This window comes from Hippoglossus stenolepis, chromosome 10 (genome assembly GCF_022539355.2).
Source record: "Hippoglossus stenolepis isolate QCI-W04-F060 chromosome 10, HSTE1.2, whole genome shotgun sequence".
Classification (NCBI taxonomy): Eukaryota; Metazoa; Chordata; class Actinopteri; order Pleuronectiformes; family Pleuronectidae; genus Hippoglossus; species Hippoglossus stenolepis.
In genome coordinates, this window is record NC_061492.1 from 10,495,675 (window position 1) to 10,522,643 (window position 26,969).

The 26,969-nt window shown below is 41.9% G+C and overlaps 2 protein-coding genes across 2 annotated transcripts in view; one reads left to right on the plus strand and one right to left on the minus strand.

Annotated features, from left to right (window-relative positions):
- The window catches only part of rps6ka1 (ribosomal protein S6 kinase a, polypeptide 1), a 57,051-nt gene extending 55,401 nt beyond the window's left edge, over nucleotides 1–1,650 (minus strand). Inside the window, exon 1 of the mRNA XM_047341744.1 lies at nucleotides 1,462–1,650. Coding sequence (XP_047197700.1) covers nucleotides 1,462–1,650 — 189 coding nt within the window. The remainder of the gene's footprint in view (nucleotides 1–1,461) is intronic.
- On the plus strand, nucleotides 1,564–26,969 carry cnksr1 (connector enhancer of kinase suppressor of Ras 1). The gene is made up of 21 exons (XM_035168712.2): nucleotides 1,564–1,700; nucleotides 3,613–3,770; nucleotides 5,698–5,900; nucleotides 6,302–6,386; nucleotides 14,033–14,074; nucleotides 14,212–14,331; nucleotides 16,363–16,422; nucleotides 17,810–17,881; nucleotides 18,456–18,584; nucleotides 19,602–19,723; nucleotides 20,671–20,807; nucleotides 21,336–21,511; nucleotides 21,619–21,652; nucleotides 22,234–22,409; nucleotides 22,976–23,049; nucleotides 23,406–23,477; nucleotides 23,887–23,957; nucleotides 24,236–24,297; nucleotides 24,453–24,543; nucleotides 24,852–25,033; nucleotides 25,520–26,969. Exons 1-21 carry the CDS (start codon nucleotides 1,649–1,651, stop codon nucleotides 26,003–26,005), a joined length of 2,604 nt encoding a protein of 867 aa, XP_035024603.2. The 5' UTR covers nucleotides 1,564–1,648; the 3' UTR covers nucleotides 26,006–26,969.

Genomic DNA, 26,969 nt, shown 5'->3' on the forward strand with positions numbered 1-26,969 from the left:
TCTCCTCTCAGAACTTTTATTGGAACATGATAGGAACCTTTGAACACACAAGCCGCTTATCGCTCAGCTTCTCTCTTCTGATTTTAAGTGCAAATGGAAAATAAATAACAATGAATTATACAGAAATAATATCTCTGGCTTTTAATTCCTCCATAAGACGACATACATCACCATCAATGTCAAGACAAAATGTAATATTAATACCTTAATGGTATCCCTGTGTTTGCTCTTAATACTTTATGTTGGTGTAGATATGGATACATAATTTATGAATACATTCCTCCAGTAGCCTGCAATGGATATAACTATTGATAATTCAGTGAGCCGCAATGTTATCATTCTGTAAGAAATATTGAGCTTGAGTAAAATATGGATGATAAAGGTTTAAGGCAATGTTTTCTTACACCGGAGCCCACATATATAAAAGCAGGTCAAGGGATAAAATAGCAAAACAAGTCCTGGGAGATCAGCTGATAACCAGTGGACTTGGAAAAGAGGATTAGATGTGCTGGTCAGTGCAGGGAGAGCAAGTTATTTTTTACTTTAGGTCTTGTGACATTCCATCAACTGCAAAGATGAATCAGCAAAATAGAGTGTATTTCGAAGTATGGGGATCATCATTATGTTGCAATAAAAAGAGCAGAGGAATTTTTACATCATTTATTTATATATATATAAATAGTACTACAGTTGACATGCAACCTCGCTGCTCAAGAATGACCACAGGATTACAGCAGGAGCTTTATTATAGGTTATTGCACAGTACAGTGCATTGAACCGTGCAGGTGTCCATATAATATGATGATCATATTATATTATATATATATTATTATACATATATTCTGCATGCAGAAAGGAAAAGCCAAGAATCAAACTGCTGACCTTCTGGTTAGGGGATGACCTGCTCTACCTCCTGAGCCACAGCTGGCCGTAATAATAATAACAATAATAACAATAATGATAACAACAACAACAACAACAACAACAACAACAACAACAACAACAATAATAATAATAATATCTCCTGCCCCCCCTCAAAGGATGAGTGGTATAGACAATGGATGGAGGGTTCAATATTGATAACACAAACAATAATAAAAACAATACTATCATCATCAACTTCAGCAGCAGCAGCACTACCGCCTCAAAAACAATAATCATAATAATCATAGTAATAATAAAATGTTATTAACAATGTAATAAACGTCGTCCCCGTGCTCATGTTGCTCCGATGACGTGATTGGAGGCTCCATTAAAACTCTGGGGGAAGTTGTGAACATGTTGAAGCTGCTTCTCTTCCTGCAGGTGAGCAGGGGGTGTGGGGGTGTGTGGGGGGGGAGGGGTCTTGATAGGTTATTTCATTGGCTGACAGCAGCAGCAGCGGTGGAGGAGGTGGTGGTGGTGGTGGTGGTGGTGGTGTGCCGGGGAGGTGCGCCGGGGAGGTGTGGGGGGGACTCTTACCTGTACCTGGGCGGAGGAGGAGGAAGAGGAGGAGGAGGAGGAGGAGTGCCTGCACACGCTGCTTTCGTCGTCGTCGTCGTCCGTCTCCAGCCCGGGATCAGGTTTTCCTCCTTCCTGCAGCCCGGAGAGGTAGAAGTCCGCCAGCAGGGCCTGGAGCTGGACGAGCGACTGCAGCAGGACTCCGAGCATGGAGCCGATCACGTCCTGGAGCGAGGAGAGAGTCAGCGAGTGGCTGCGAGGTGAACAACCATATCTCTCCTTACCCTCTTATCTCCGTGTGTGTGTGTGTGTGTTGGGCTGTCACGCCTTGATCTCCTCACAGGTACTTTGGTCAAGTCAGAAATAGAAGCGCCTCGCAAATCCTCTTGGGAGTGAAAGGTGGAGGTGGAATGAGGAAGTGGCCCAGAGCTGGAGCCACCGCGCTTCTGATCACTGTCAACAACTGAGCGGTGCAAACGGCGTGCGAGCACAAACTTTACACGTCCGCTCGTCTGTAGGACGGGTTTCAGTCACTGGCCTGGTGGATTCAGGTCTTATTTACCATGTACGTCATTTACAGAGGGTTCGCTGCTCGTTGTGTTGTAAAGTTCATGGGGAAACACTCTCTCATGCTGCTACACTGTGAAACTTATAGTGTCTGTCCACAGTACATGTGACCTCATGCTACTGGTACATTTTCAAGTACTCTACTTTAATACAACTTAATATATTTGAACTTAATCTGATTAATTCTATAATATTCTACATGTCTGCTTCCCACTATTGATTATATAAACAACACGTTTATTCAAAACCAACTGTAAAGTTACTTTGCAGATTAAGATTTCACATTAAAAACATAGTTTCACTGTAAATGTATGAGACAACATCTTACATAATAATACATCAATAATAATTATCCAATTGTAACCTAATATAACACTGACTGGGATCGTTTTACATTGAATAGGCTACTTTTATGTTAATACTTTACTTATTATCATTACTATTATACGAAAGATAAAATTTATAGTACAGTAAATAAATGTGTCCAACAACTGTATAATCACTGGTTACTTTGCAGATTTTACATTAAAGGTTCAGTGTGTAAGATTTAGGTGAAAAGGATCTATTGGCAGAAATTGAATATAAAATAATCCTAGTGATGTTTTCACTCGTGTGTAATCATCTAAATAGTTGTTTTCTTTACCCTAGAATGGTCTCTTTAAACTTAAATACTTTATATTTAATTACTTTATATTTACATCTGGAGCGGGTCCTCTGTACGGAGGCAGCCATGTTTTTTACAGTAGCCCAGACTGGACAAACTAAACACCTTTTGAGTTTTTATGACAACTGAAGTCAGCCTCAGGTTCTCTTTCATGTCTGGAAGGGGAGGGTGAGGTGAGGGGCATTCAGCTGCAACACGCAACTCCACCAGTAGACGTCACTAAATTCTACACACTGAACCTTTAAAAGCAGGATCGGTGTATGTTATGCCTTATTGCACTATGTGGAATATCATTTCAGAACAGTCAATAGTAAAATTACCACTTACATTATAATGAATAGATAATAATGATTGAATTATATATTTATATAAAACTGATTGGGATAATTTTATATATCGACTAGGCTACTTTTATTTAGGTATTTTGCTTATAGAATTCTAAAATGCAGGGTTTCTATTACACAAAAGAAAAACATTAGTTGTGCAGTAATACAATACAATGCAATTTACAATGTATTATGCAATACATTTATTCAATTACAACCATATAAGAGCCAGTTACTTTGCAGATTTTATATTAATAATATAACACGGATTATAAAGGGATTATTTTACATTAAATGGGCAACTTTTATTTTGATACACTACTATACTTTGTAGTGTAGTTAATACTTCTACAACCTCTAGCTATTGCATGTAAAAACACTTTTAAGTCAATGTATTAAGCTTTTTTGTGAAGTCGCGATAGTTACTAAGTCATAACTTCAAAAGTAAGTCTGTTTTGATACTTTATTCAAAACACCAGCAGCCTGACGGATCTCGTGCATCTGTTAGTCCACGCTCACTCTGCAAGTCTCTACCTGTTACATGTGTTATGTGTTTTTCTGGCTATGTGTGTGTGTGTGAGGAGACTACTACCTGTTCCTTACATGTGGTTAAAGGTCTGGATGCACCCCTGCATCAGTACCCAGTCTCGGAGTGGCATCTGTCAGGTCTGGATCTGCTCCAGTTGACCTCTCGGGAGCTGGAAGAGTTGGGCGTGCGCAAGATCGGACACCAGGAGCTCGTGCTGGAGTCCGTGGAGAAGCTCTGCTCTCTGGTGAGCGAGGATGCTGAATCATGTGTGTGTGTGTGCGTTACAAGCAGTGCTTTGGGTGTGTGAGGCTGCTTTTGTGGTGTGTGTTGTGAAGGTAATGTGCAAGGAGAGCTGTGTTGTCTCGTGTTGTTGTGGTATCTCTGATACCAGAGAAAAGGGATGTGTTTTTCCCACCACTGCTTTAGATGCTGTTGCTGTTTAGCAGACCCCTTGGACAAATCCAGCCAGATCACACAGCAGCGGCTCTTTTTTCTAATTGCTCCACTTTTCCCTCTACTTTAAAGTAAAATCCCCCTTGACAAGCCTATATCATAGTAAACTTTATTTTTCTAGCCAACTTCAAACGACTAGTCATGCTTCAATCGCAACCAAGGCAGGTTTTGAATAACAAAGCTTCCACTTAATACTTTATATGCAAATTGCTTCGACATTTTGCAGTCAACTAAAGAAAACACGCATCCCGTTCTCCGTCGCCTAATTAATTTTCCTCCCTGTCCAGTTTCTAGAAGGAGTTTTAGGGCACTTAAATAGCCGCGGTGGTGTGTGTGTGTTTCACTGGAAGGACTAATTGAGCCGGACAGTACCAGGCGAGGTTCCAGCTCCGGTGACGTAACGACAGCAGACTGAAGCTTAGGCTGCTTAAACTGCCTGTTGTCGAAGTATTGAAATAACTGTAACACACATTGAAATAATCATTAACAGCATTAAATGTTCAACCCAGCGTCTGGTTGAGTGTGTAATACGTTTGTGGAAAAGGTTTTCCTGCAGTTAAAGCTTAACAAAAGTAAACTTGTGTGATATTGTTTAAGGACAACATAACAGAAGCCATACACACCTATGCGTGTGTGTGTGTGTGTGTGTCTGCTTTTCTTCCTCCTCCCTCCCTCGTTCTCGGAGCTGCGTGAAGTGCTAACACTGTGCTCATTCATGAAAAGCAGCCGTCAGACACTCACATGAAACAGCACAAACACATTCAAGAGCACAGTTACATAATTAACAACTGCAGCGTTTGAAAGACCATGAAAAATTCATGGCCACTTGTTTGACGGTGGATTGTTCCGGCGGGTCGACGCGTAACAACAAAGCCTCACCGGTCCGAACCACTTGACCAGCGGTGAGTGGGTCACGACAACAACCTGCTCCTCCTCCAGTGGTCGTCATGTCCTCACATCTCATGTGTGGCCAGAAAACTGTGATAACACACACAGCAAATACACACGTTTTAAGACCTTTAAAGTGTTTCTGTTTTATTTAATCCCTCGCTACACTTTGATTTGTTACCAGTAAGTATCAGGCTTGTGATGCCTTTAATTTATGTAGCACTGTGGGATTTATCTAAATGTATAAGTTGTGTTACAATTCAGGGACGCTGTCTTCGTGGGCTCGCCCTTACTGATGTCACCTAGCAACAGAGCTGCAATCAAACAAGACAAGAAAGTTTTAGTCCACTGTTCATTATTCAGTTGAGTTGAGGCCTGATACTTTACATTAAAAAGTGTAAGCATCAGACATTTTGACATCACAATGAATGAATGAATCCTGGGAAAGTTTGGCCCCTAGAAAGATCCAGCTGTTGGAGCCACGTTGCTCTCTGTGATTAAAGGACCCAATTGTCAGCCGCATTTAAAGAAGCAGCCCCTGAATTGGTCTTCCCTCAATGATATAAATGGAAAAGACGGAATATTACAATCTAAAAAACATGATGGCATGATAGACTGTATCACAATATATATTATCAGGATATAACATTACATTTATTGTGATGGATGACCACATTACACACTCAGAGTCTCTTAAAAACTAGGCCTCCGCCTCCTGCGAAGTGAGGGACAGAAAGTCGGGTAAATAAGAGATTGAGGGTATTTCAGGCGAGGACTTCTCCTCTAACCAGTTGCATGTGTGTGTTTGGTGGTGTGCGCCCACTCTCCAGACGTACGGCATAGGTGGAGAGAACCTGCGAGGTCTCACAGAGAAGCTGCGCGCCGTCGCCCACACCCTCCAGATGGGCATCCAGAGCCGCTGGCGCCACAACAGCTACGATGGACGGAGCGCCACCAAGCTGTCTGCCGGAGTTCTGCAGGTTGTTGTGGAGCTCATCACCTCTGCCAAAGGACTCTTCTTTCTGCTCAACAGGTTTGTAAAGTGGGGGGTTATCTAACCGTTACATGCGCAGCACTCGAAATCCACTTTGACCCCGCAGTTATTTTGGACTCAGAAATGTTCTCTGCTGTGTCTTATAAAAATAGTTCCTGCTGCGGTTTGTGTTGCTGTGGGTTTTAGGTAAAAAAAGAAAATTTACAGGTGAATTCTTTACTGTAAATAGGAATGTTTTGGTGTACGCACTGACTTATTGTTTACATGGTGTCCCCTGTAGCTAAAACCTGCCTTATACAAGTCCATTCTGTTTGTCGTCCTTTTGTTTTCTATTTTTGTGAGTCTCCTACATCCCTTGTTCGTCTTTTTCCGTTTTAATTACCTGTGTGTGTAATTAAATCCTCCAGACTAAATTGAAACATAATCCTCCGTCTTTCCAGGTATCAGTTTATACAGCTCAGTGGAAACACCTCCACCAAGAACATATTCAGCTACTGCAGAGAGCTCGGAGAAATCGTCCACAAGGTCGGTCCATTTACAGCTTTGACAGCAAATGTTTAAGTGTTTTTGTCTACTTCCGATCTGTGAGAGCGAGGGGGGGCAATCAAATATTGTCTCCCTGAAGGCGAGGCAAATTGCAAGGTGGCTTCATGTGAGAGGTCAACTTTGGTGAACTTTCACCTGCGATTTTCACTTCACATTCACGTATGTGTGACCGTACCCTTAAGCAGTTAAGTACATATACAGCTCCTCTGTGCCCGTCTATAGGGCTGATAAGGCCAAACATTATATCAAGATAATCGATATTGATTGAAATGTCACATTATTTTTCTTCCTGAGTGACGGCGGTGGTTTAAATCTCGTCTTTATGGGCAGAGAATGACACTTAGATCATTTATGTGTTATAGATCCTCGCTCTGCCTGCACAATGCATTAGAAATATATTAATATATATTGGACTTCTGTTATATTGCTATTGATGTATTGCAATAATTATTGATATTGTTTTTTGCCCTGCCCTATGTCTGTCCAGCTGATGTTTATTTTTTATCAAATGGAAAAACTGGATGCAAACTGAATGCCTGTGTGAAACTTTGGTACATTTTACTACAGACGTGTTCACGTTTATCTGAAGAGGAACCACACAGGATTAAAACCATGGTTCTGGTGTTATTGTTGTGCACACTAAATTTCCAAAGAGGAACTACAACCTGTTATTTCCTTTTAAGTCAAACCCCTTGCTCTAAAACGCAGCAAGAAAAAACAGAAGCACAAACTCCCTCCCTGTTCTTCAGTTCAGCTTGAGTAATGCATTCTTTATCTTTACATTCCTGGCATATTTCAAGGCGGCTGAAAGTCGAAGATGCTTAAGTTTGCAGGACTGCCAGAGATGGGAGAGCTGGGATTTTGTTTTGTGTTTTCCACTTTGTGATACGAGGGAAGTGTGAAAGAAAAGGAGGAGGAGGAGGAGGAGGAGGAGGAGGGAATATTCATAACTTGGTGTTTGTACAGTGGGGTAGAAAGTTTTCTCGGGCAGCACAACAGACAGGCCTGGATCTGTTGTAGTGCCTAGGGGAAGGAGGAAGGGAGGAAGGGAGGAAGGGAGGGACGGAGAGAGGGGAGGGAGAGAGGGGAGGTGGAGAGAAAGAAGGAGGAGGAGGCTGAGAGAGGGATTGCACCGCCAATGTTAAATTACTTTTGACTCTTGGGGAGTGTGCTTTATCCAACGTAGAGAGAGAGAGAGAGGCAGAGAGAGAGAGAGAGAGAGAGAGAGAGAGAGAGAGAGAGAGAGAGAGAGAGAGAGAGAGAGAGGCCGTCAACTCTGGAACAACGGCGTAGTGACATTAGAGATGAAGAGGATGACAGGAGCGAAGACAACAAAACAGAGATCGAGCTACAGAGATAGGGTTTAATTAGACAGAGGCAGTAATAGGTGGTGATCAAGGAGTTTATTTATAACAATACTACAGTCAGCTCTGGACGCCTGCCCAGCACGACAGGTACAGTTTCCACCTCTTTGATTGGATCATTCTCCCACAACCTGATGCTGCTTTTTTTTCTCTCACTACGCTTGACTGGTTAAATAAGCTAAAACCAGCACTTTAAGATCTAATGTGTAATAAATCTTCATTGCAACATCATATCTACTTGACCTGTGGTTTTGCTCATGTCTGATATAACGTCCGTTTCAAACAGTGTATGACAAAGGAAAAATACACTGGTGACCAGTTAGGTGTTTTTCCATTGTTTGTATTGGTTGTAATGGATCAAGATAATTCATTGAACTTTGCTACATAATGGGAAGGACATGATTTGCCCCCCAGGTGGATTTTCACGTTACATATTGTACGTTTAAGTGTGTTTTCTGTTTCTTATTCAAATTTTAAAACAAATAATTCAGTTTTAATTTTAATTTTAATTTTTTTTAATAATAGTGTTCAATACCCTTCAAACCTCACTTGAGAGATACTGCACAAGCCATCTGAGAATAGTCTGAACCCGATTTTTCAGTTTCACAGCTTTCCAGTTTCACAACACTATTCACTGGAGCTGCAACAAGCCTACGGGACTTTCGTGTCTGTCTCGGTGTTTAATAACAGTCCCACTATACTCATGGACTTCAGGAAGGAAACAAGGATTTCAGAGGAAGATTTAGCCCCACTGACTCTAATGGGATGTTCTTTGGCTTTGGAGGTGAATCAGATTTGGGCCCGTGGAGCTTTGTTTTCATTCATTGAGTGTGAAGTGAGTGGTATGTAAGTTAAAACCTTCACAGCTTTGATTGTTTAGTCCCTCTCAGAGGTTGATCATCGTCTGGCTATTGTTTGCTCAATTCCTGTTTTTGAACTTGTGAGAATGACTGTCAAGGACTGAGGAGTTTTATACTGGGAGCGTTTTGTCCACTGAGTTCAGGGGTCATGTAAATTCAGTGTTGACGTGCTCACCTGTTGAAGTGACAACAAGCGACTCATTTTTTTTGGGGACTTCCCCTGTTCTCACCCTTCACGCATTGAATGTGTTCAAGTTTCGAATCACCATTGTGACTAATTCCATTCACTAAACCAGTGGTAATGGATATAAGGTGTGCAACCAGGTGACCTGTTTGTGTGTTTGCTGGTGATTTCTACCCCTGTCCGTTCATTTGTTTGTTAGAAAGATTATAGCACGTAGACTACTGCACGTATTTCCATCACACTTGGTGGATGCATGTGTTGTGGGTCAGGAACGAACCCATTACATTCTGTTACGGCTCCAGATCATGGGACGGATCCAGGAATAACTAGATATGGCGTTTTTTTTGACACTTTCACTGATTCCCCCCCCCCAAGTAATTCATGTACCTTGATGAAAAAAAAAAATCTGGCACATTTAGGGAACTGACATCTATGAGTGTGTGCAATTTGTTGTGGCTTGATTAGATTTAAGGGAACTGTTGGGCCTTGGCAGAGGAATGTCCTAGACTCTACAGAGGCATGCGTTTAAGTTAGTAATTAAAAAGCCTTGGCAGATGAGCTAAAAGGTCAGACATGAGCAGGTGTTTTGGAAGAGACAAGAGAAAATGAATGACGTCATCTATCGAACTGTCATCATAGTATTATCAACCTGCGGAGGATCACTTCACACACACTTTACAGCTCAGTCACATAACATAAGCCTATATGTACCATACCATAGCAATGACATCATCAGCATCACATTTACCAAAGCACTTTTGCGGATTTACACACTCGCGTCATCAAGGCTAGTTTAAGTGAGCTCCCGGGCATGAGAGGCCTGTGTTACCCCCAACCCGTGACATGTGGCAGGCCGTCAGGAGGGCCACGACCTCATCATGACGTCTTTTTTTGCATTCTCAAAATTCACACCACATCCTTCACGTCAAAAGAAAAGGGCTCTTATTTCCTGTGTGTGTGTGTGTGTGTGTGTGTGTGTGTGTGTGTGTGTGTGTGTGTGTGTGTGTGTGTGTGTGTGTGTGTGTGTGTGTGTGTGTGTGTGTGTGTGTGTGTGTGTGTGTGTGTGTGTGTGTTTCTTTTCGCACCCTGGGGCAACCAAGGTCAGCAGTCAGCTGGTGTTGTTGGGATCCCACACTGTGGTTGTCAGGTCTTCACAGTAGCACACGTTTAGTTGTCTTTGAACCAGCCGAGCAGCGAGCAAAGTTCCGGAGAAAGAGGGAAAGAGAGAAGTGTGTTTGAACTGTGAACTTGGATCAGAGAGCGAAATGAATTTGCAAAGCATTATGTGAAGGTATGTAATATTAATCGTAGTTCTACAATAAAAGAAAACAGCTAAAAAATTGCTTTTCTGTTGCAAAATCTAACTTGCATTCGACGCAAGAATCTCCGGGTGAAAATATAACTCAGAGCTGTTAATGTTTAACCTTCATTTTTAAGGACGACATGCTCCAGAGACACGTCTGTGACTGCTTCTTTCATTCAGTGGGTGGCATTTGGGCCAGTTGGGTTTTTCTTTAACAGTGAAGATATTATAATGGCCAACAACATGTGACAACAACCCAATCAACACGTTCACTGAATTCGAGCTGCTATCAGATGACCTACTAAAAGTGCAAGAGGGAGAAAATCATAAGAGGCTTAAACACAGACAGGACCGATTTGTTAAAAAAAAAAAAAAGGGCTTAGAGGCGTCAAACATGTGAGTGGTTGGAAGGGAATGATTTTTATTATGTGTGGGGCTGTAAAATGAAAAAAGAGAGAGCACGAGAGAAATATGAGGCTGAAGAAAGACAACATGGCAGGAGATGGAGGAGGAGAAAATAAGAGTCTGATTTGGGCTGAAAGATGAGGAGCAGGTGTTAAAGAGATCTAACATGGTCACAGTATGTCTCCCAGTCTTTTTATAGCAAGTCTGTGACCTGGTGGCAAATCTTCTACTGGTCAAGTCCAAGTATACAAACAAGCTGGGAAGACAGGGCCCAACTTTAAGGCTTTGATATTGTTTATTGTGTACATTGAGCTGCACATAACAAAAAGAAAAGAACTGGGTCTTTGTGCCTATAATCAGTGAACATGCATGCACAGTCATGTGTGCTGTTGTATCTTTCTCTGTTAGTTTCAGCCTTTGTGTGTGTGCATGTGTGCGTCCATGCATTGCTACGTGCATTCTTGCGTCTCCTTTCTTTTTCAGAGAGCAACACCCACATAATAAGTTGCCTTTTGTCTCCTAGACGACTGTGGAGGGAACAGCTTTCAGGCACAAAGCGCCGCTGTAAAGTTAGATCACCGCCTGATCAAGCCACACACCGTGCTTCACAACAACACAACACACACAACACAACACAAGACCTTTCTTTAAATCAAGCGAAGCAGATGCATGTTTCTTTGCAGTGCAGCAGAATGCAATGAAATGAATGTGTTTCTTCTTGGCCACACTGGAGGTCCCTGATGTGATTTGCATTAAATCATTTCTATGAAGGTAACTTGAGTCTTACTGCTGCTCATTCTGCACGGGGTCGTAACACAGAGTCAACAGTGTGATCGTGGCTTAACCTGCAAACCACTGTAGTTGCACAATGAATAAAAGGTCAATCAGAGGTGATGTCTTCTTTTGATCACAATGAGTTTATTATTTTCAATTATTACTGATACTTGTTTCTGTCGCTAAAAGGCAGAGCTGCAGTTTGTCCTCACGTTTCCGCCCTGATTTCTGATCCTCGGCCTCTTGTTCTGGTTTAGTAGACAGGGGAACTGAGAATCTCTACAGAATCTGCACTGAAAGAGTTCCTCATAAGGGAAAACCTGAGGGGGTTCCTGCTGAAACAGAAGCAGTTGTTTTCCAGTGGACTATTTGTATTAATATCGTATTGAGAGCAAAATGAATAGAACAGGGTATGCAAGTGGAGTGGGGACACACTGGAGGCTGTAAGGAGCTAAACATGTCTCCTTATGTCTCCTTCCCTCTTGTCTCCTCCTCCCCTCTCCTCCTCACATGCCTCTGCGTCAGCAATGAGACACCATGACCTCTGCAAATGCATCATATGCTGTGTGCAGATACCTTGTGATTGTATGATATATGTTCAAACTGATGGGACATGTCACAGATATTTTGTGAATGTGGAATGTGGCGTGTCTTCTGTTTAAAGGATTTTATAATAGATGTGTTTTTAGCATTTGTTAGATCACCTGATCCCATGTGCATACATTTGTGTGTGTGTGAGCGTACAGAGACACAAGGTCGTCCTCACCGTTAAAGCCGTGAGAAGAGTCAACTCTGCTGTTTTCCCACCACGCCCCCCCCCTTCATCAGTTTCAGTGCAGAAGTGTACATGTCGGCCACTTTACCCGCGTGAAGGTGTCATTTCCTTTTCTGGCAGAGTTAGACGAGAAGTGCAGAACAGGTAGCGGAGTTGTGTGGAAGCTTCCTGTGACAGCGCTGTATGTCCAAGAAGCTACGGGTGAAATGCTGGAAAGAAATAGGTGTTACGAGATGCAGAAGGAAGAAGTGATAGTAGATGGTGGGAGGTGGCAACAAGTTTAAATGTCAGCCTTTATTAGCCGAACTGCCACTTAGAACGTGGATTTGGACAAGTCCTAAGATTTTCAGCCCAGGGTATTAACTCTTGTTTCAGGATTTACCCACCACTGTCTCTGGTACTGGCTTAACAGAGGTTAAAATAACATTTATATTCTTATCTCAGTTGGATCGGGTTTATTATGTGAGTCAGTTGGCTGCTTGTTCCACCACTTTGCTTCAGACATGAAACTATGACCTTTATCCACAGACATTCGTGGTCCTCATAGGATGAACCCCACTGATTTTTTATTACATTTATACATTCAGTGACATTTAAATGTACCCAACTGTTAGGTTAGCTAATAAATGTGGTGCAGCCGTTCATGTCCCCGGCAGGAAATGTAAGAACTTGAGTGACATTGTCCAGTACTTCAGTTTAAACATCTGCAAAACTAAACTAAAACTCAGCCCATCAGCATATCATTCAGAAATTGAGAGATTTGTAAAGTGGTGAGAAAACAACCATCTTGTTAATGAGCTAAGTTAGCATTACTTTAACTTGCAGCCATCCGGTGCACTAATAATAACTTGTATACATCATTATCAAATTACACATAACTAGAAATGATATGTTCTTCATTAGACAGTAAACAAACACAGTAAGATAAACAGCGATATACTTTTTTTGCTCCTGTGGGGATGGAGATAAAATGGAAATACAGAACATTTTTTGCAGTATCCCCTGACGAACACCACGGGACAATATAGCAACACTTACAAAACAAACACCGGTTGACGTGAGCAGCAGCAGCAGCAGGAGGAGTCATGGCAGAAACCTCTCGTAGTCGTACCCCTCCCTCTGGCCTTGTGTCACAGCCTTTAATTAGCCCAGAAATCCAACCGAGCTCACTGTTGATCCCCTGTTACATTTCACAGGGATTAGTTTCCCCTTACGCTCCTTTATGCAGCTCACACATCATCAGGCAGTACGAATTAGCTTATAGGCAAGTGATGTGAATATTACATCTGATCAAAAATCATTCTATTCTAAATCTTCTTCCACATCTCTCCAGCTCAGATGCCTCGTGTCGGAGTATTATCAACACACCTTTCCTCCCAGAAACCAGAGATTATCTCTTGAGTTCCACCGTGCAAGTGGGACACTGACTTCTTACATGTCTGTGTTTGTGGTAGTTCCACACATGCACACATACTGTACATTGTGTGTGTGTGTGTGTGTGTGTGTGTGTGTGTGTGTGTGTGTGTGTGTGTGTGTGTGTGTGTGTCTGTGTCTGTGTGTCTGTGTGTGTGTGTGTGTGTGCGTGCGCATGCGTGCTGGTGGGGATTAGTGTGAGTCCCTGGATTAGTTGGACTTTGCTCATCATTAGACGTGTCGTTCCCCTGCTTCGCTGCTAAGATCTTAGAATATTTGTAATTTTGTATGTATTTATTCTTTCCTACACTTATATACTTCTTTTATAAACGCCTGTTAAATACCAATAGAGGTCTGGAAATGTGCCTCCTCTTGCCTGATACCAGCTTTCAGTTCCGGACTCACGCTGCGAAGAGGAAATAGGGCAGAGTTTTGAGCCAGTTTGTCCTAATTCCACAAATCAATATCAGCATTATTTACCGTAGGCTGCGTGTGTCGCGTTGGTGCTCTGCTCTGTGACACTCATGTCGTGTCACTCATCCAACAGGATTCCACTGTCTATGACAAGGAGAAGGACATCATCTCTGTAGTAAGTGTCATATTTATTTCTGTAGTTTCAAAATGTCATTTCAATGTAGATTTTTTTTTTTACACTGCATGCCGAATAAATTGAAGTGCAAACTGACTTCCCCTCGGAGTAAAATGCTTTTGTGTTTCCATCACCAGTGCCGTCAGTTAGTGGAGGTGTGCGATGAGATCCTGAACTCCAGCGCCGAGACGCTTCTTACCCACACGACTCAGCTCGAGAGCGTCGACCTAGTGCCCGTGTCACCTGGTGATCAGCTGGTAAAACACGCTCTCCTGACATTTTGCTTTAAATCCACACAGATGTGCATTCTTTATAAATCCTAAAACTTTTTCTGTACTGTACATGCTATTTTATTTTATACAGTTGCTGTAATTCAAGCCTGTTAATTCAACTTTCTGAATTAGATATCAAATGTTCTTATTCAATTACCTATAAATTATAAGGTATAAGAGTTGATTAATCCATTGATCAGCGAAGTAATAGCTGGCAACTAATGTGATTGTCAAATTATTATTTACGTTATTTTTAAGTCTCTGTTTTCTGGACTGTCATTTTTACAAAATCAGCAACACAAAGACTTTATATCGGTTTGTCACATCTGTGCAGCATCTTTCCATCTCATTATTAATATCATCATTTTTAAAATGACTTACCCACTGAACAGTGAACTCATTTTCTCTGTGTCTCCTTTTCTCTCGCTCTCTCTGTCACTTTCAGTTTTCATTTTCCGCCTTCATCACTGCCTGGACATTTTCATCACCGTTCGCTTCCACTCATCACTTCTTTCATCTGACTCAAGGTTCTCGCTGAACCCATTTCTTTTCTTTTTGCTCTCACACACACATGCTCTCACGTCTAGTGGCTGATAGACAACTCTTATTTTCCCACTGCCTCTTCTTTTCCCTTAAGTACTTCTCCTTCAGCTGGTGCATTGAGTACAATCAGAACTCTCTTCTTTGCCTCTGCATCATATAGTGTTTTTTTTTGTTTAAAAAATTTCTGAAGAGCATTTTTGTTCAATGCATTTGTCTCGTTTCCTTCCTGTTTGAGTTCTCAGTTCATAGGAGAAAGAAACCTCTCCACTTTATGAGTCCCATTTCCCATTTTGAGCAACCTTCCAAATATCCGTCAGTGTTTTGTCTTGACAGAAAATGAAAAGGAGTGGGGTTTAGCTTTTTGTTTCAGTGTCTGCATAATTTTTTTTACATTGATCATCCTCAATTGACACAGAGGAATTGATTGGACCACATCACCAATAATGAGGTCTGTCCTCCAAAAGTGGGAGTTAGCGGAACCAAAGACAGAAAGGGAAATGAGAGGCAGGAAGAATAATAATTGTACAGAACATTATGTTCAATTCATGAATTTAACTGGTTTTAGCTAGTTTTTCTTCTTTTCTAACCCTATACTTCAAATTGAAATGTATACAAAAGAAGATGCAGAATACTTGTTAAGCTTTGTGATTGGGTGAAACGTTTCACAGAAATATCTGATGTTAGGACAACAAACTTAGCTTCTGTCCTTGTAAATGTCTTAGTTTAAGCACATGAAGTGAAATAATAACTGGGTAGTTGGCATAGGAAATGAACAGCTTATTAAATTATGTAGTTGTACAGTTTTCTCTGGGAATTGTAGTTTCCAAATACTTAATACATTCTCATTAATAATCTGTTTATACACCAGTCTCCACATATGGCTTATATCTGATGACAGCAACATTATAGTTACATTCATTCCAAGCCATTTAGTAAATGTATGAACCCGACCTATAAATGCTAACGTATGCTAACGTAACGTGTTACCATTGCCATTACATTGACCCTTGTAAGAAACTGTAATTTAAATTTAATAGCCACAGATTTTTTAAATCACTTGATATCCCAAAATATTTTCAGGAAATCAATAGATAGATTAAAAATGATATATTCTTTGTTGTATTCATGAGGAATGTGAGAATTTTGTCTCTGTTCTTTTGAATTGAAGGTTTGAATCTGCTCATGTATCTGTTGTCATGTGATACGTATTGATCGTGTGGTCAGGCCGGATCGGGGTTGTGATTAGTTGGCTCTCCCCACCCCCATAATGACTTAGAATAATCAATCAGAGCAGCATGATGGGTAATTACAGCGTGAACCTGGAGACAGACATCGACATTTCCACAGTCAGAGCAATGTACATGGTGATGAATCATTTTGACTCAGTGAAGCGACATTCACCTTCTTACTGCTGTGCAGATGAATCAGCCTGAAGTGTCAATAACATCAAAACATGCTTTCTCTTTCTCTCAGGGGATTGAGATAACGTCCACCGGCTCCAGTAACCACTACGTGACCGGCACTGCTGTTGAGGTCAGAACCTCTCCTTTGTTTCTCCTTTCTTTCACCGTTGGCTCACAGACCACGCAGAGTTAAACATCACTGACAACTCAGCGCTCATAACCAACCCTCCGAGGAGCAGCGTGACTTAAACCTCCGCTCCTCTTCAACTGCAGAACAAAACTACCACTACAGTTTGTGTCTTTAGAAGAGGTTACAGCGGGTTTACGGTGTTTCGTCTCAGTGTTTCAGTTCTGTCTGATGTGTCAGAGAGTAGCAGATAACAGGTTTTATCTCTGTGGGTCAGGTGTGGCTCATATTTCTGCAGGATATCACACTTCAACACTTTTATTACGCGCACTGCACTTATCTACCTGGGTCACTTCGGAAATGTTTGCAGTTTTGCAAAGCAAAAATAAACGTTTAATGATAAGTTTTCCTTTTTTCTCTGATTTTTAAAAGAACACGTGAACTCTCTTTTATCGTTTTTGGCAGCAATATTTCATTTGGTTGTTTCTGAGTAGCAGTGTACAATGCTTTCTTTCTCTATGAATTCTGCTCTGCACAGTTTCACTTGATCATGAAAGTATGAGCTCTGTACCAGGAAGAAATCCCATTGAAAGGACTTTTGTGTGACACATTATTTTTAGCTGTTGGCTTAGCTCAATTTTTTTTTTACTGCCATAAAATTAAAACCAATCAGTGCCATTGTGCTGCAAATACTTAGTATTTATAAACATCTATTAAGGACTTCTTGTTCCAAATGCTGCAGACAGCATGTGAACAATCAGTGCATGACACATCATGGCTGACAATATCTTTATATGTGCATTAGTTGCATTTGTCATCTTGGAGTTTTATATTGACAGAGAGCCATAGAGGAACTCAAATGCATAAATGCTTTTCTGGGAAAAATTAAAACCTTCCTCGAGAAGTAGCACAGATGCACGACCTTCTGAGAGACATCTCTGAGATCAGGGGGCTTGTAAAATAAACTAGCGAGTTATGGGAGGACGGACGAGTTATTTATCAGATAAAATAAGGAGGGCTTGTTACTTGTTACGTGTTTTTCCATGATGTCAGCATTAAAGCACCCTGGACTCTCCTGCTACTGCAGTTGCATCATCACAGTCGACTCTTGAAAGTGGACGTGACCATGAACACACACACACACACACACACACACACACACACACACACACACACACACACACACACACACACACACACACACACACACACACACACACACACACACACACACACACACACACACACACGAATGTGGGCATGATCTTTATACTGCTTCACAAAGATCATCTGATATGATTAAAAACACTTAAATTCAACTATGTGGAAAAAGAACATCATTTAAGTCTGTTTCCTTTCTTATGTGTGTTGGGTCTTTCTCCTTTTGCAGCCTTCGAATGATGATGTCTACGTGAGGATCTTGGCTGGTGATGAGGTGATTCAAGTCAACAACCAGATAGTGGTGAGTCATACAGTAGTGAAGGAAGTACTCAAGCATTTAAAGTAAAAGTGCCACATTAACTTTTCTACTTGTGTAAAAGTACATGCTTTTAAATACACTTAAAAACATAAAAGTACTTGCAGTGTGTAGCCTTTTCCCTAATGCAAAATGACTCAGTCTCTGTAGTGTTTCTTCACCAGCGACGGATCAATGGACCAATTCCCCTCTCATTATTGATTACTTCTAAAAATATTTAAAAAATGGAAACATGTGACTCAATGCATTGTACAAATGTAGTGGAGTAGAAAGTATAGATATTTGCTGATATGTGATGTGAAGTAAAATTGACAAATACCTGAAAATAAACGTTCTGTACTAAAAAGTCTAATCTACTTTACTACTGGAAAGTACAGATACATAAAAAATGTACTCAAGTACAGTAATGAAGTACAACCCACCACTACAGGCCTTTCTGTATGTTGCACCGTATATTTGTGGTCCCATATTTTTTACTTTACAAAGTAAAACATATTTCTGTCCTTTCTGAGTCTGTACCCTCCATACTGGAATATCCACCTGTGTGTCTCCGTGTCAGGTGGGCTGGAGCAGGGCAAACCTTGTGAAGAAGTTGCAGGAGAATCCCAGAGGAGTGACTCTGGTCCTGAGGAAGATCCCCGGCTCATTGCGACGCAAGGACCAGGTCCCACAAGTCACCGTCACACAGGTCAGGGATCTCTGAAGCCTCAACTCCACTCACCTCATATCTCGACCAAACTAAGCATATAGCGTCAGTTCAGGCAGGTCACAAAATCCAGCTCAGCCACAATCCAGTACGCCTTCACCGCCATCCTCACCCGGACAGAGCAGTGGAGAAGAACCATGCATTTCCACGCTGTGTACCAGTATACAGTATTACTCAAGATGGGGCCACACAGAGACTGGAACAGTTTCAGGAGTGGAGGTTTGGAGCCTGTTAAACCCAAACTGGAAACTTTCCAATCATCTGTGGAGCCATTACACACCAGAAGAAACCCCAGGACAACAGTTTTTATTCTGGCACACGTATAATTTTTATTATCTATCACTCAGTTTATGATAAGTACATCCGGGGGGGCGAAGCATCAAATCGTCCTTCAGAAGCTGGATCGTTGCAGAGCTTATGTCGAGGGAACCTGAACCTTCTCTTCCATTTCCGTTTTACATCACTGGGGATCCGTTTCCATAAACACTTGCAGTAGTCGCTATGCGGACTGTTGTTTGTCTGTAAACCGTGCACTGAATTACACACTGCGTCTGCACACACACACACACACACACACACACACACACACACACACACACACACACACACACACACACACACACACACACACACACACACACACACACACACACACACACACACACACACACACACACCCTTGTGACCAATACCATGTTAATCTCAGATGTAGCTGGTGGTGGAGGGTGTGAGAGATGTGAATCAGCTGTGTGTCTTTCTTCCTTACTGCCCTCACAAGATACCCACTGACTGTGTGTGTGTGCGTGTGCGTGTGTGTGTGTTGTTGACTCATATCCTGAGCCCCTTGAGTGCGCGGATGGAGACCTGAGGAGAAGGCACCATTACGTTCCACATGACACCCGCCTCCCTAACCCTCCATTAACTCACGAGGACACACACATACACACAGAGTTGAGTGTGCACACTAACATACCTGGTTCTCTGTTGATTTCTTCTCAGAAAGCGCAAGAGGGGGAAGACGAGAGGTCAGGGGAGGACGTGGACGAGGAAGAGGAGGAGGCGAATCCAAGGCACTCCATATTTGAGAGGGTCGCAGCTTCGGTCAGGTCCCTGTCTTTTAGGTGAGAGCTAAAGTTTCTCTAATAATAAGCTTTTCAGTAAATGTGGGCAATAGTGGATTTCTATAACAATATTTACTCCATAGCAAGAGATTACAGTATCGTATTATAGAATTATTTACTGATTTGCCATTTGACACAACAAAAACAAAAAAGAATAAGAAAAATACATTTTCCAATATTTAATGAAGAAACCCCAGAGTATGTCATCACAAATATGTTCTGTATTGGCGATGAAAATTAAGCTTTTTAAATTTCACCAAAAAAAAAAGAAACTGCAAAATGATTTGTGATCCGCAGGAGCACCCAACTTTTTCCTTGTACCAAATCTATTTAGAAGCATAATCACCTATCTGTCATCATGCGCACACATCTGTTTGCACACTGAGCAGCTTAGACATAAGTTTAGTGCAATAATTTACCAAAGATTGCCTTGATAAACCTGAACCTCCCACGAACCCTTTTGACCCCGTTAATCTACCAGGAACTGGTAGGTTTGCAATGAGGTCATGACGCGAATGCCATAAATTCCGCTCTACACACCCAACACCCACGTCTGACTGGAAATGAGACAAAAGGAAGTAACGAGGAGAAAGGTGGATAGATGGGGGGAGTTGTTGGGGAGATGGAAGAAAAGCGTAAACACTAGGAGGAAAAAAAAAAAAGAAAAGAAAAGTGGATGATGAGATGTGAGGAAAAAGGTGATGGAGAGACGGTGAGAGCTGATGGAGAGCAGGCGTGCAAATGGAGGGAGTGGGCGGGGACGGTGCATTAAGGTTGTAAATAATCCTGATACACTTCAGCTCGAGTGGAAGAAAGACCGCTGGGACATGGAGTCATATTTAATTCCTTTAAATGATAATCCCGGTTGTTATTGCTGTTCATAATCACTATTGAACTGTCAACCTCATGTTCCACTTCACTCATGGTCTCTTTGCTGTCCGTCACAGGAAGGCCATTCACGGGCCGGAGGTACAGCAGCCGCCTATGGGACAGGAGGAATCAGAGTTGTCGTTTGATAAAGACGTGGAAGGGAGTGCGACGCTCACTTCCAGTCAAAGGGGGCTGTCACCGCAGTCAGCCTCAGGTAAGAAATGTACGAGGGAGGAAACCCAGGCTTTTTATGAGATGTTTTCTGTCCTCAGGAGACATCAGGATGTTTCAGTTGTGGTCGTTTTTTTAAAACAGATAAATCAAAATGAAGGCAATCTATTAGAAAAATGCTATTATTAATAATGCCATTATAAGAAACTGTCCCCCTGAAGTTTTCGGACATGAACTTTGGAAGGTTTAGTTCGGACGTTGCCTTTTCACATATGAAGCAGGAGGTTGTGCGGGTCAGGCGATGGGGCGGCACCTGGGTGGAGCAAGCAGGAGGCAGGACATGACGTCTAGATTCTGCTGTTTTCATTTACAGCACATAAACACAAGCGTTGGCCCTCATCACCAAAAGCTCTTGAATCTCGTCGTCTTTCCAAGTTGACATCTTTGCTGACGTCCTCATTGATTCTCATATATTTGTATTCATCCAGTTTGGCATCTGTCACGCGTTTGAAACGTCATCAACACGTGAATACTTATGTGCTATAATGTTTCAACACGTGTTTTTTCTCAGGGGACTTTGAGGGTTTGGACAGTTCACGGCTCTCACCAAAACTCAGAAGAGACCGGTCCCGGTCGCCGTCGCCCAGAAGTTTTTCGCCCGTGCAGTTCCAGTCAAGTCCTTCGCCTCACGTAGCCAATCAGGACACAGCGAGCATCAGTTCCTGTCCTGATATGGTGGGCCGCACGGTGAGAGGAAAACAAAGATATTTTTTAGTTTCAACAACCACATCAGACAATGGAGTTTGTATTAAACTTCATTTGAGACACTGAATGAACTCGAATTCTCTTTTCAGGGGAGTCAAGACGGCAAGAAGAGCTCGACAAAAGGTATAGTTCTTTCCTTCTTTATAGAAACATTAAGCCAAAATTAAGGTCAAGCGGAATTCAGGATTGAGTTAGAACAACTCGAAACAAAGACGAGAACAAACTGAGACGAAGTGAAATAAGAGACAAGGAAAAAAATGCAATCAGACAGGCAGATATGTTTGGGGTCTTGCAGCAAACATGGTCCAAAAAACTAGGATAGAAGAAACAAAATGAAAGTGAAAAAACCTAGTAAACACCAGGAACAAGATGACACTGGAAACGTGACAGACGATGACGAGTGAAAGACGAACCGACAGAGACAAAGGGAAGCACAGAGACTTACATACACAAGGGAGGCAGGGATGATTGAACACAGGTGAAACACGTGAGGAACAAGTACAGACAATCACATGGGGCGTGGAACAGGGAAAAAAACAACCAAAAACAAACGCTGGAGCAAGTCAGTCAAAATTCTTTGAAATAAATTCCAGACATATCAGGAAAATGGTATTTTGAAAGAAACAGTTCTATTAAAACCAAGAACTAATACCTTGTTACACCCCCCACTCAGAGACAGCCATCATCATTGTGTATCATTTCAGGAATGACGACGGCGCTCAGTCGGCGCCGCGTGTCCTGCCGCGAGCTGGATCGACCCGACTGCGACGGCTGGCTGTGGAAGAAGAGGAAGGAGAGCAGCGTCTTCCTCACCCAGAAGTGGCAGCGCTTCTGGTTTGTCCTCATGGGGCCTTCGCTCTACTGGTACACCAGCCAACAGGTGGGCGTATGGAAGTGAAATAAACCAAATGAATGAGGTGGTAGCCTTGAAACCCACATTGACTGTGTTTTAATATGTTACAGGAAGCATTTTTTTTCAGATTTGAGTGGTGTTAAAGGTTTAGAAATAATTTCCATTATACACTTTTATCAATTCCAAAGACACAGGGTTTTGAGGATTAGTTTCTGAAATAACATTTTCTATTGCAAGGAGAATTAGAGCCTTGTTGAAGGGGAAAAAAAGTGGGGGATTTTGATAATTATGTTAGGAGAATGAAGTCAGAATATTAGGAGAATAAAGTCGTTATTGAGTATAAGGTTGTAATTTAAGTTATAATATTATGATAGTAAAGGAAAAGATCAAATTCAGGAGATGAGCAGCAGGGAGAAGGCTTCCTAATTTCTAGATTTTTGGACGGCCCTCTTCTAAAATGACATGTATCCTGAAATTATGACTTTAGTCTCATAATATCACGACTTTATTCTCTAAATCTTTATTTACGATACTCAAATGTACAAATGCAATGTAAACTAAATATATTTATTAACTTTGTTTTTCTTCCACAGGATGAGAAGGCAGAGGGCCTGGTCAATATATCCAGCTACAACATAGAGAGCGCCGGAGAGCACAAGAGAAAATAGTAAGGATGAGCACAGTGAATATGAACAGGCTTTTTAATATTTGATCAAGGAATATTCAGTACTTTGTAGTTCATAGATTTGATGAAAAGATATGGTGCTGAAAGGAGAAACTATTTTAGTTTGAAACAGGAAACTTTATTGCCCCCTGTGAACATTGGAAGATCTTTTTTGTTCACGAAAACTAAACAGATGTTTTGCACAAGTGAATCTTGTGTCTGGTGAATTTGTTGAATCCAATTGCTTCTGTGTTTGTGTGTGTCTACATCTGCATGTTTTGTGTGTTATGTTAATTCCCCTGTGATGAATTTCTCCTGCTCTGAGATTCACTCCCGTCTCTCTGCTCTGCCTCCACCAGCGTGTTCAAAGTGTGCCACCCGAGGTTTCACAACTTCTTCTTCGCTGCCGACAACGTCAGCGACATGAGCAAGTGAGTGCAGCCCTTGTTTTCCGCTCTTTTTTCTTCTTCTTTCTTTCTCTGTTTCCAGGCTCAGGGTAGTGTGGTAATTCAGGTTTTACCAACAAAACTAAATACATCTTAAGCAAATAAGCAGTTGAAAAATGCCTCTGCACAACACTGAGTTAATGACTGTAAACGAGGCTCTGGATTGTGTTGTTGTCTGGCTGCACCAGTTCCAATAACATGCAGTAGTGTGTTCATTTTACACAGTGGAGATGTTACAGTAAGTTACTCTTTAACAGGTGTAGGACTGCACTGCCCCCTAGAGGTGACTTTTCAGAACTCAGTGTTTGTGCTGTTTTCAAATCCCTTCTGTTGAAACTTAAATATTTAATAGAATGTTTTGAATCATGAGATGTTTGTTGACTTTATTTTCCAGGTGGATCAACTGTCTGATTACATCCAAACAGACTCACAAGAAGCTTAGCAAAGGCCCCGATAGTGAAGAGGGTAGGTGGACGTTTTCCTTTAACTTTAACTTTTTTTCCTTTTTTTTTTATATTGTAGTCCTGTTAGTAGTTTTACTGCTTGAAAGAGTCAAGCAGTAAACACAGGATGAAGTATAATGACTGTTGCCATGGTTAGTTGCATCTTAATCTATTATTTTAAGTCTTGTCAGCCAATGAAAAATCTGAAAAGTTGAATTTTGTTTATGACTGATGTTAATACACTGACATTTATTGTTCTGTTGTATCATTAATGTGACGCTGGTTTTGATCCGTGGACAGAATGTTACAGTGAGACTGAATCAGAGAGCGAGACATCTCCTTCACCCCGCAGAAAAAACAAGGTCAGTTACACACACACACACACACACACACACACACACACACACACACACACACACACACACACACACACACACACACACACACACACACACACACACACACACACCATTCAGTGTCTCGTTCACATCATGATGTGTTTCGCTCTGTGCCTCAGAAGGTGCAGTCCAACACTCTGCCTCGCCCCAAGGGGAAGACGAGCAAGCTGCCATTAACAAGTTCTACACTAGGGGGCAGCAAAGGAGCAGGTTTGTACTTTGTGGCAACTCTCCTGCTTTATAATCGTTTCCTCCAATCAGTGATTTCTTTAATCTGTGAAGACTGAGTCCTACTGATGGATGTTTTAATAATTTCGGTTTCGACATGCTGTTTTCCTAACTTTACCCTGCGGATATTCTCTCCAATCAGCCGTCCGCAAATAGATGGTTCATAACAGCTCCATGTGTGTGATGTGTTCAGCCAAATCCCACTGCCCCCTGTTTCCTATCTCATTCCCATTGTTTTTCTCCTGTCACTTTCGTGTCTCGCTCGCCTGGGTCTCCGTCCTCGTGAGAAGGCGTCCCAGAGGATGAGATGGGCAAGATGATAAACAACATAAAGGAGGGAGGAGTTTCTCTGATTGGCCACGAGCAGCCGTTAACGCACGACCACTTCAGGAAGTCGTTCATTCGACGCAACAAGAACCCCGTCATTAATGAGAAGGCGCACACGCTGCGGGCCCTGCAGAGCACTCTGAAGGTGAGGAAGAGAGTCGATCGGCACATGGTTCGGGCGAACAATGAACTTACATAGGACAACTATTGTTTGTGACATCGAACATGACGCACGGGGGGGGGGGACACAGAAAGGCAATGGGACAATTGCCAATGGGAAAGGAGTCAAGGGGTCAGGTTTACCCTCATTTAAAAAAACGTTTAATCTAGTTTTAATCTTACCAAGTATTTCAATCATTTTATAATGTTTTATTTTATTTTTCTCATCTGAAATATTTGTTTACTTGTATTTGTGCACTAATGCTGTGTGATCTTCAAATTACTTTTAATAGTTTCCTATGCTATATAAAGTTAATTATTATTAATATAAGAGATACACATGTGGATATAGAAGTTGTAGAAGAAGATGTAGCGTGTTATTCGGTTATTGTTCTCAATCATTGAAAATCAGTCTAACAATTCATGTTTGAGTGCGTCCGTGTTCTCGCTGACGCTCCTGTTTGCTCTGCAGGCAAAAGAAGCGGAGCTGCTGCAGATCAACAAGGTCCTGGAGGACTCCAGTCTGACGGCCTCAAAGTACCGTCAGTGGAAGCATCAAAACGAAGAAATAGTCCAAGAAATCGAGAAACTGACCACGCTCGGGTCCTCCAAAAGTGGGGACGACGCGGCGGTGCAGCGCGGGCCCGCTGAGGAGGTTGCCTTGGAAACTGTTGCCACGGAAACGGCCGCCACAGAGACGGCCGCCACAGAGACGGCCGCCACAGAGACGGCCGACACAGAGACGAAAGGCGCATACAGACTGAGCCTGAGCGAAGGAGAGCAGCTAGTGGACGCAGAGGCGTCTGATGTCCTCCTGGAGATCCCACTGGATTCTCCGAGCACGGATACCAGTTCAGTGTTAGAACTCTCCCTGGGGTCGCTGCAGGATTCGATAAACCAGCAGCTGAGTGAGTTGATGGATAGCGGAGAGGCTGCAGAGAACTATTTCTACATTTAAGTGCGAGCTGGCGCAAATCACGCCACTGCAGAGTTTCTCTATTTAAGAAAATCAAGCTGCTTTGTCATGCAACAGAGTGAGAGGTGAACTTCACCGTGTGGTCTGCTGACGTTCACCTGAAATGATTTGTTCAAACTGCCACTAAATCAAGTTTATCAGTGAAATGCATCAGTGCACACTTCTTATAAGAAACAAATTTAACTTTGTACTTGCTCAAAACCAATATGACGAGTTTACAGCAGAGAGATGGACAATATTTGCCAAGTGACGATCCGAGTTCAGTATATTTATGGAATTCTAAGGTCGTGTTGTTCTTATGATGAAAACAATCTCAAGTAGAACTTTTCTTAGAATTCAATGATAATTTGTAAAATAAATCATGCCTCTTTGTACTAATGTGACATGTAAATACAATTTTACTATTGATGCTGTATGCATTTGTTTATTACCTTAATAAAGGTGTAGATCTGAAATATTTTGCACAGAAAAATGACTTCAGAAACACATTTGCTGTTGCTCCTTTTTGGTCAAAGTCATGTCCTTGTTGTGCTTCTGCCTTGTGTGTACGTGTGTGTGTATGTATGAACCATAAAGCAGAGCTGTGTGAGTGTGTTCCTCATTTCCTGAGTCTGCCATGAATGTGGCAAATCAAGTGAGGACTCCTCAAGGTCATGTGACCGCCGCTCCTCATCGCTGTAACCTTCATCGGCTTAATAAGAAGGGAGCGAGACCGTCACTGAAATGTCTTGTGAAGTTCTTAGCAAATAATTTTTTTTAATGTGTCTGTCTGTAAGTATATGAAAGGACAAATGTCATGTGTATGTTCATGTCCTTTGTGCATGAATTTCAGCCAATCCAGACTTTTCTTTGGATGCTCTGTGCATGATCTTTCTCTGTAGGAGGTGTTAAAGGTCGTGTCTCTGAATAAATCTCTACGTCGTTCCTTTTCAGACCACAACTGTAA

What these genes read in the sequence shown, in the direction of transcription:
- cnksr1 (XM_035168712.2), top strand. Translation starts at nt 1,649, where the DNA reads ATGGAGCCGATCACGTCCTGGAGCGAGGAGAGAGTCAGCGAGTGGCTG. An exon ending in GTCAGGTCCCTGTCTTTTAG is followed by an intron (nt 19,724 to 20,670) that starts GTGAGAGCTAAA and finishes TGTCCGTCACAG; the next exon opens with GAAGGCCATTCACGGGCCGG. An exon ending in GTCACCGCAGTCAGCCTCAG is followed by an intron (nt 20,808 to 21,335) that starts GTAAGAAATGTA and finishes GTTTTTTCTCAG; the next exon opens with GGGACTTTGAGGGTTTGGAC.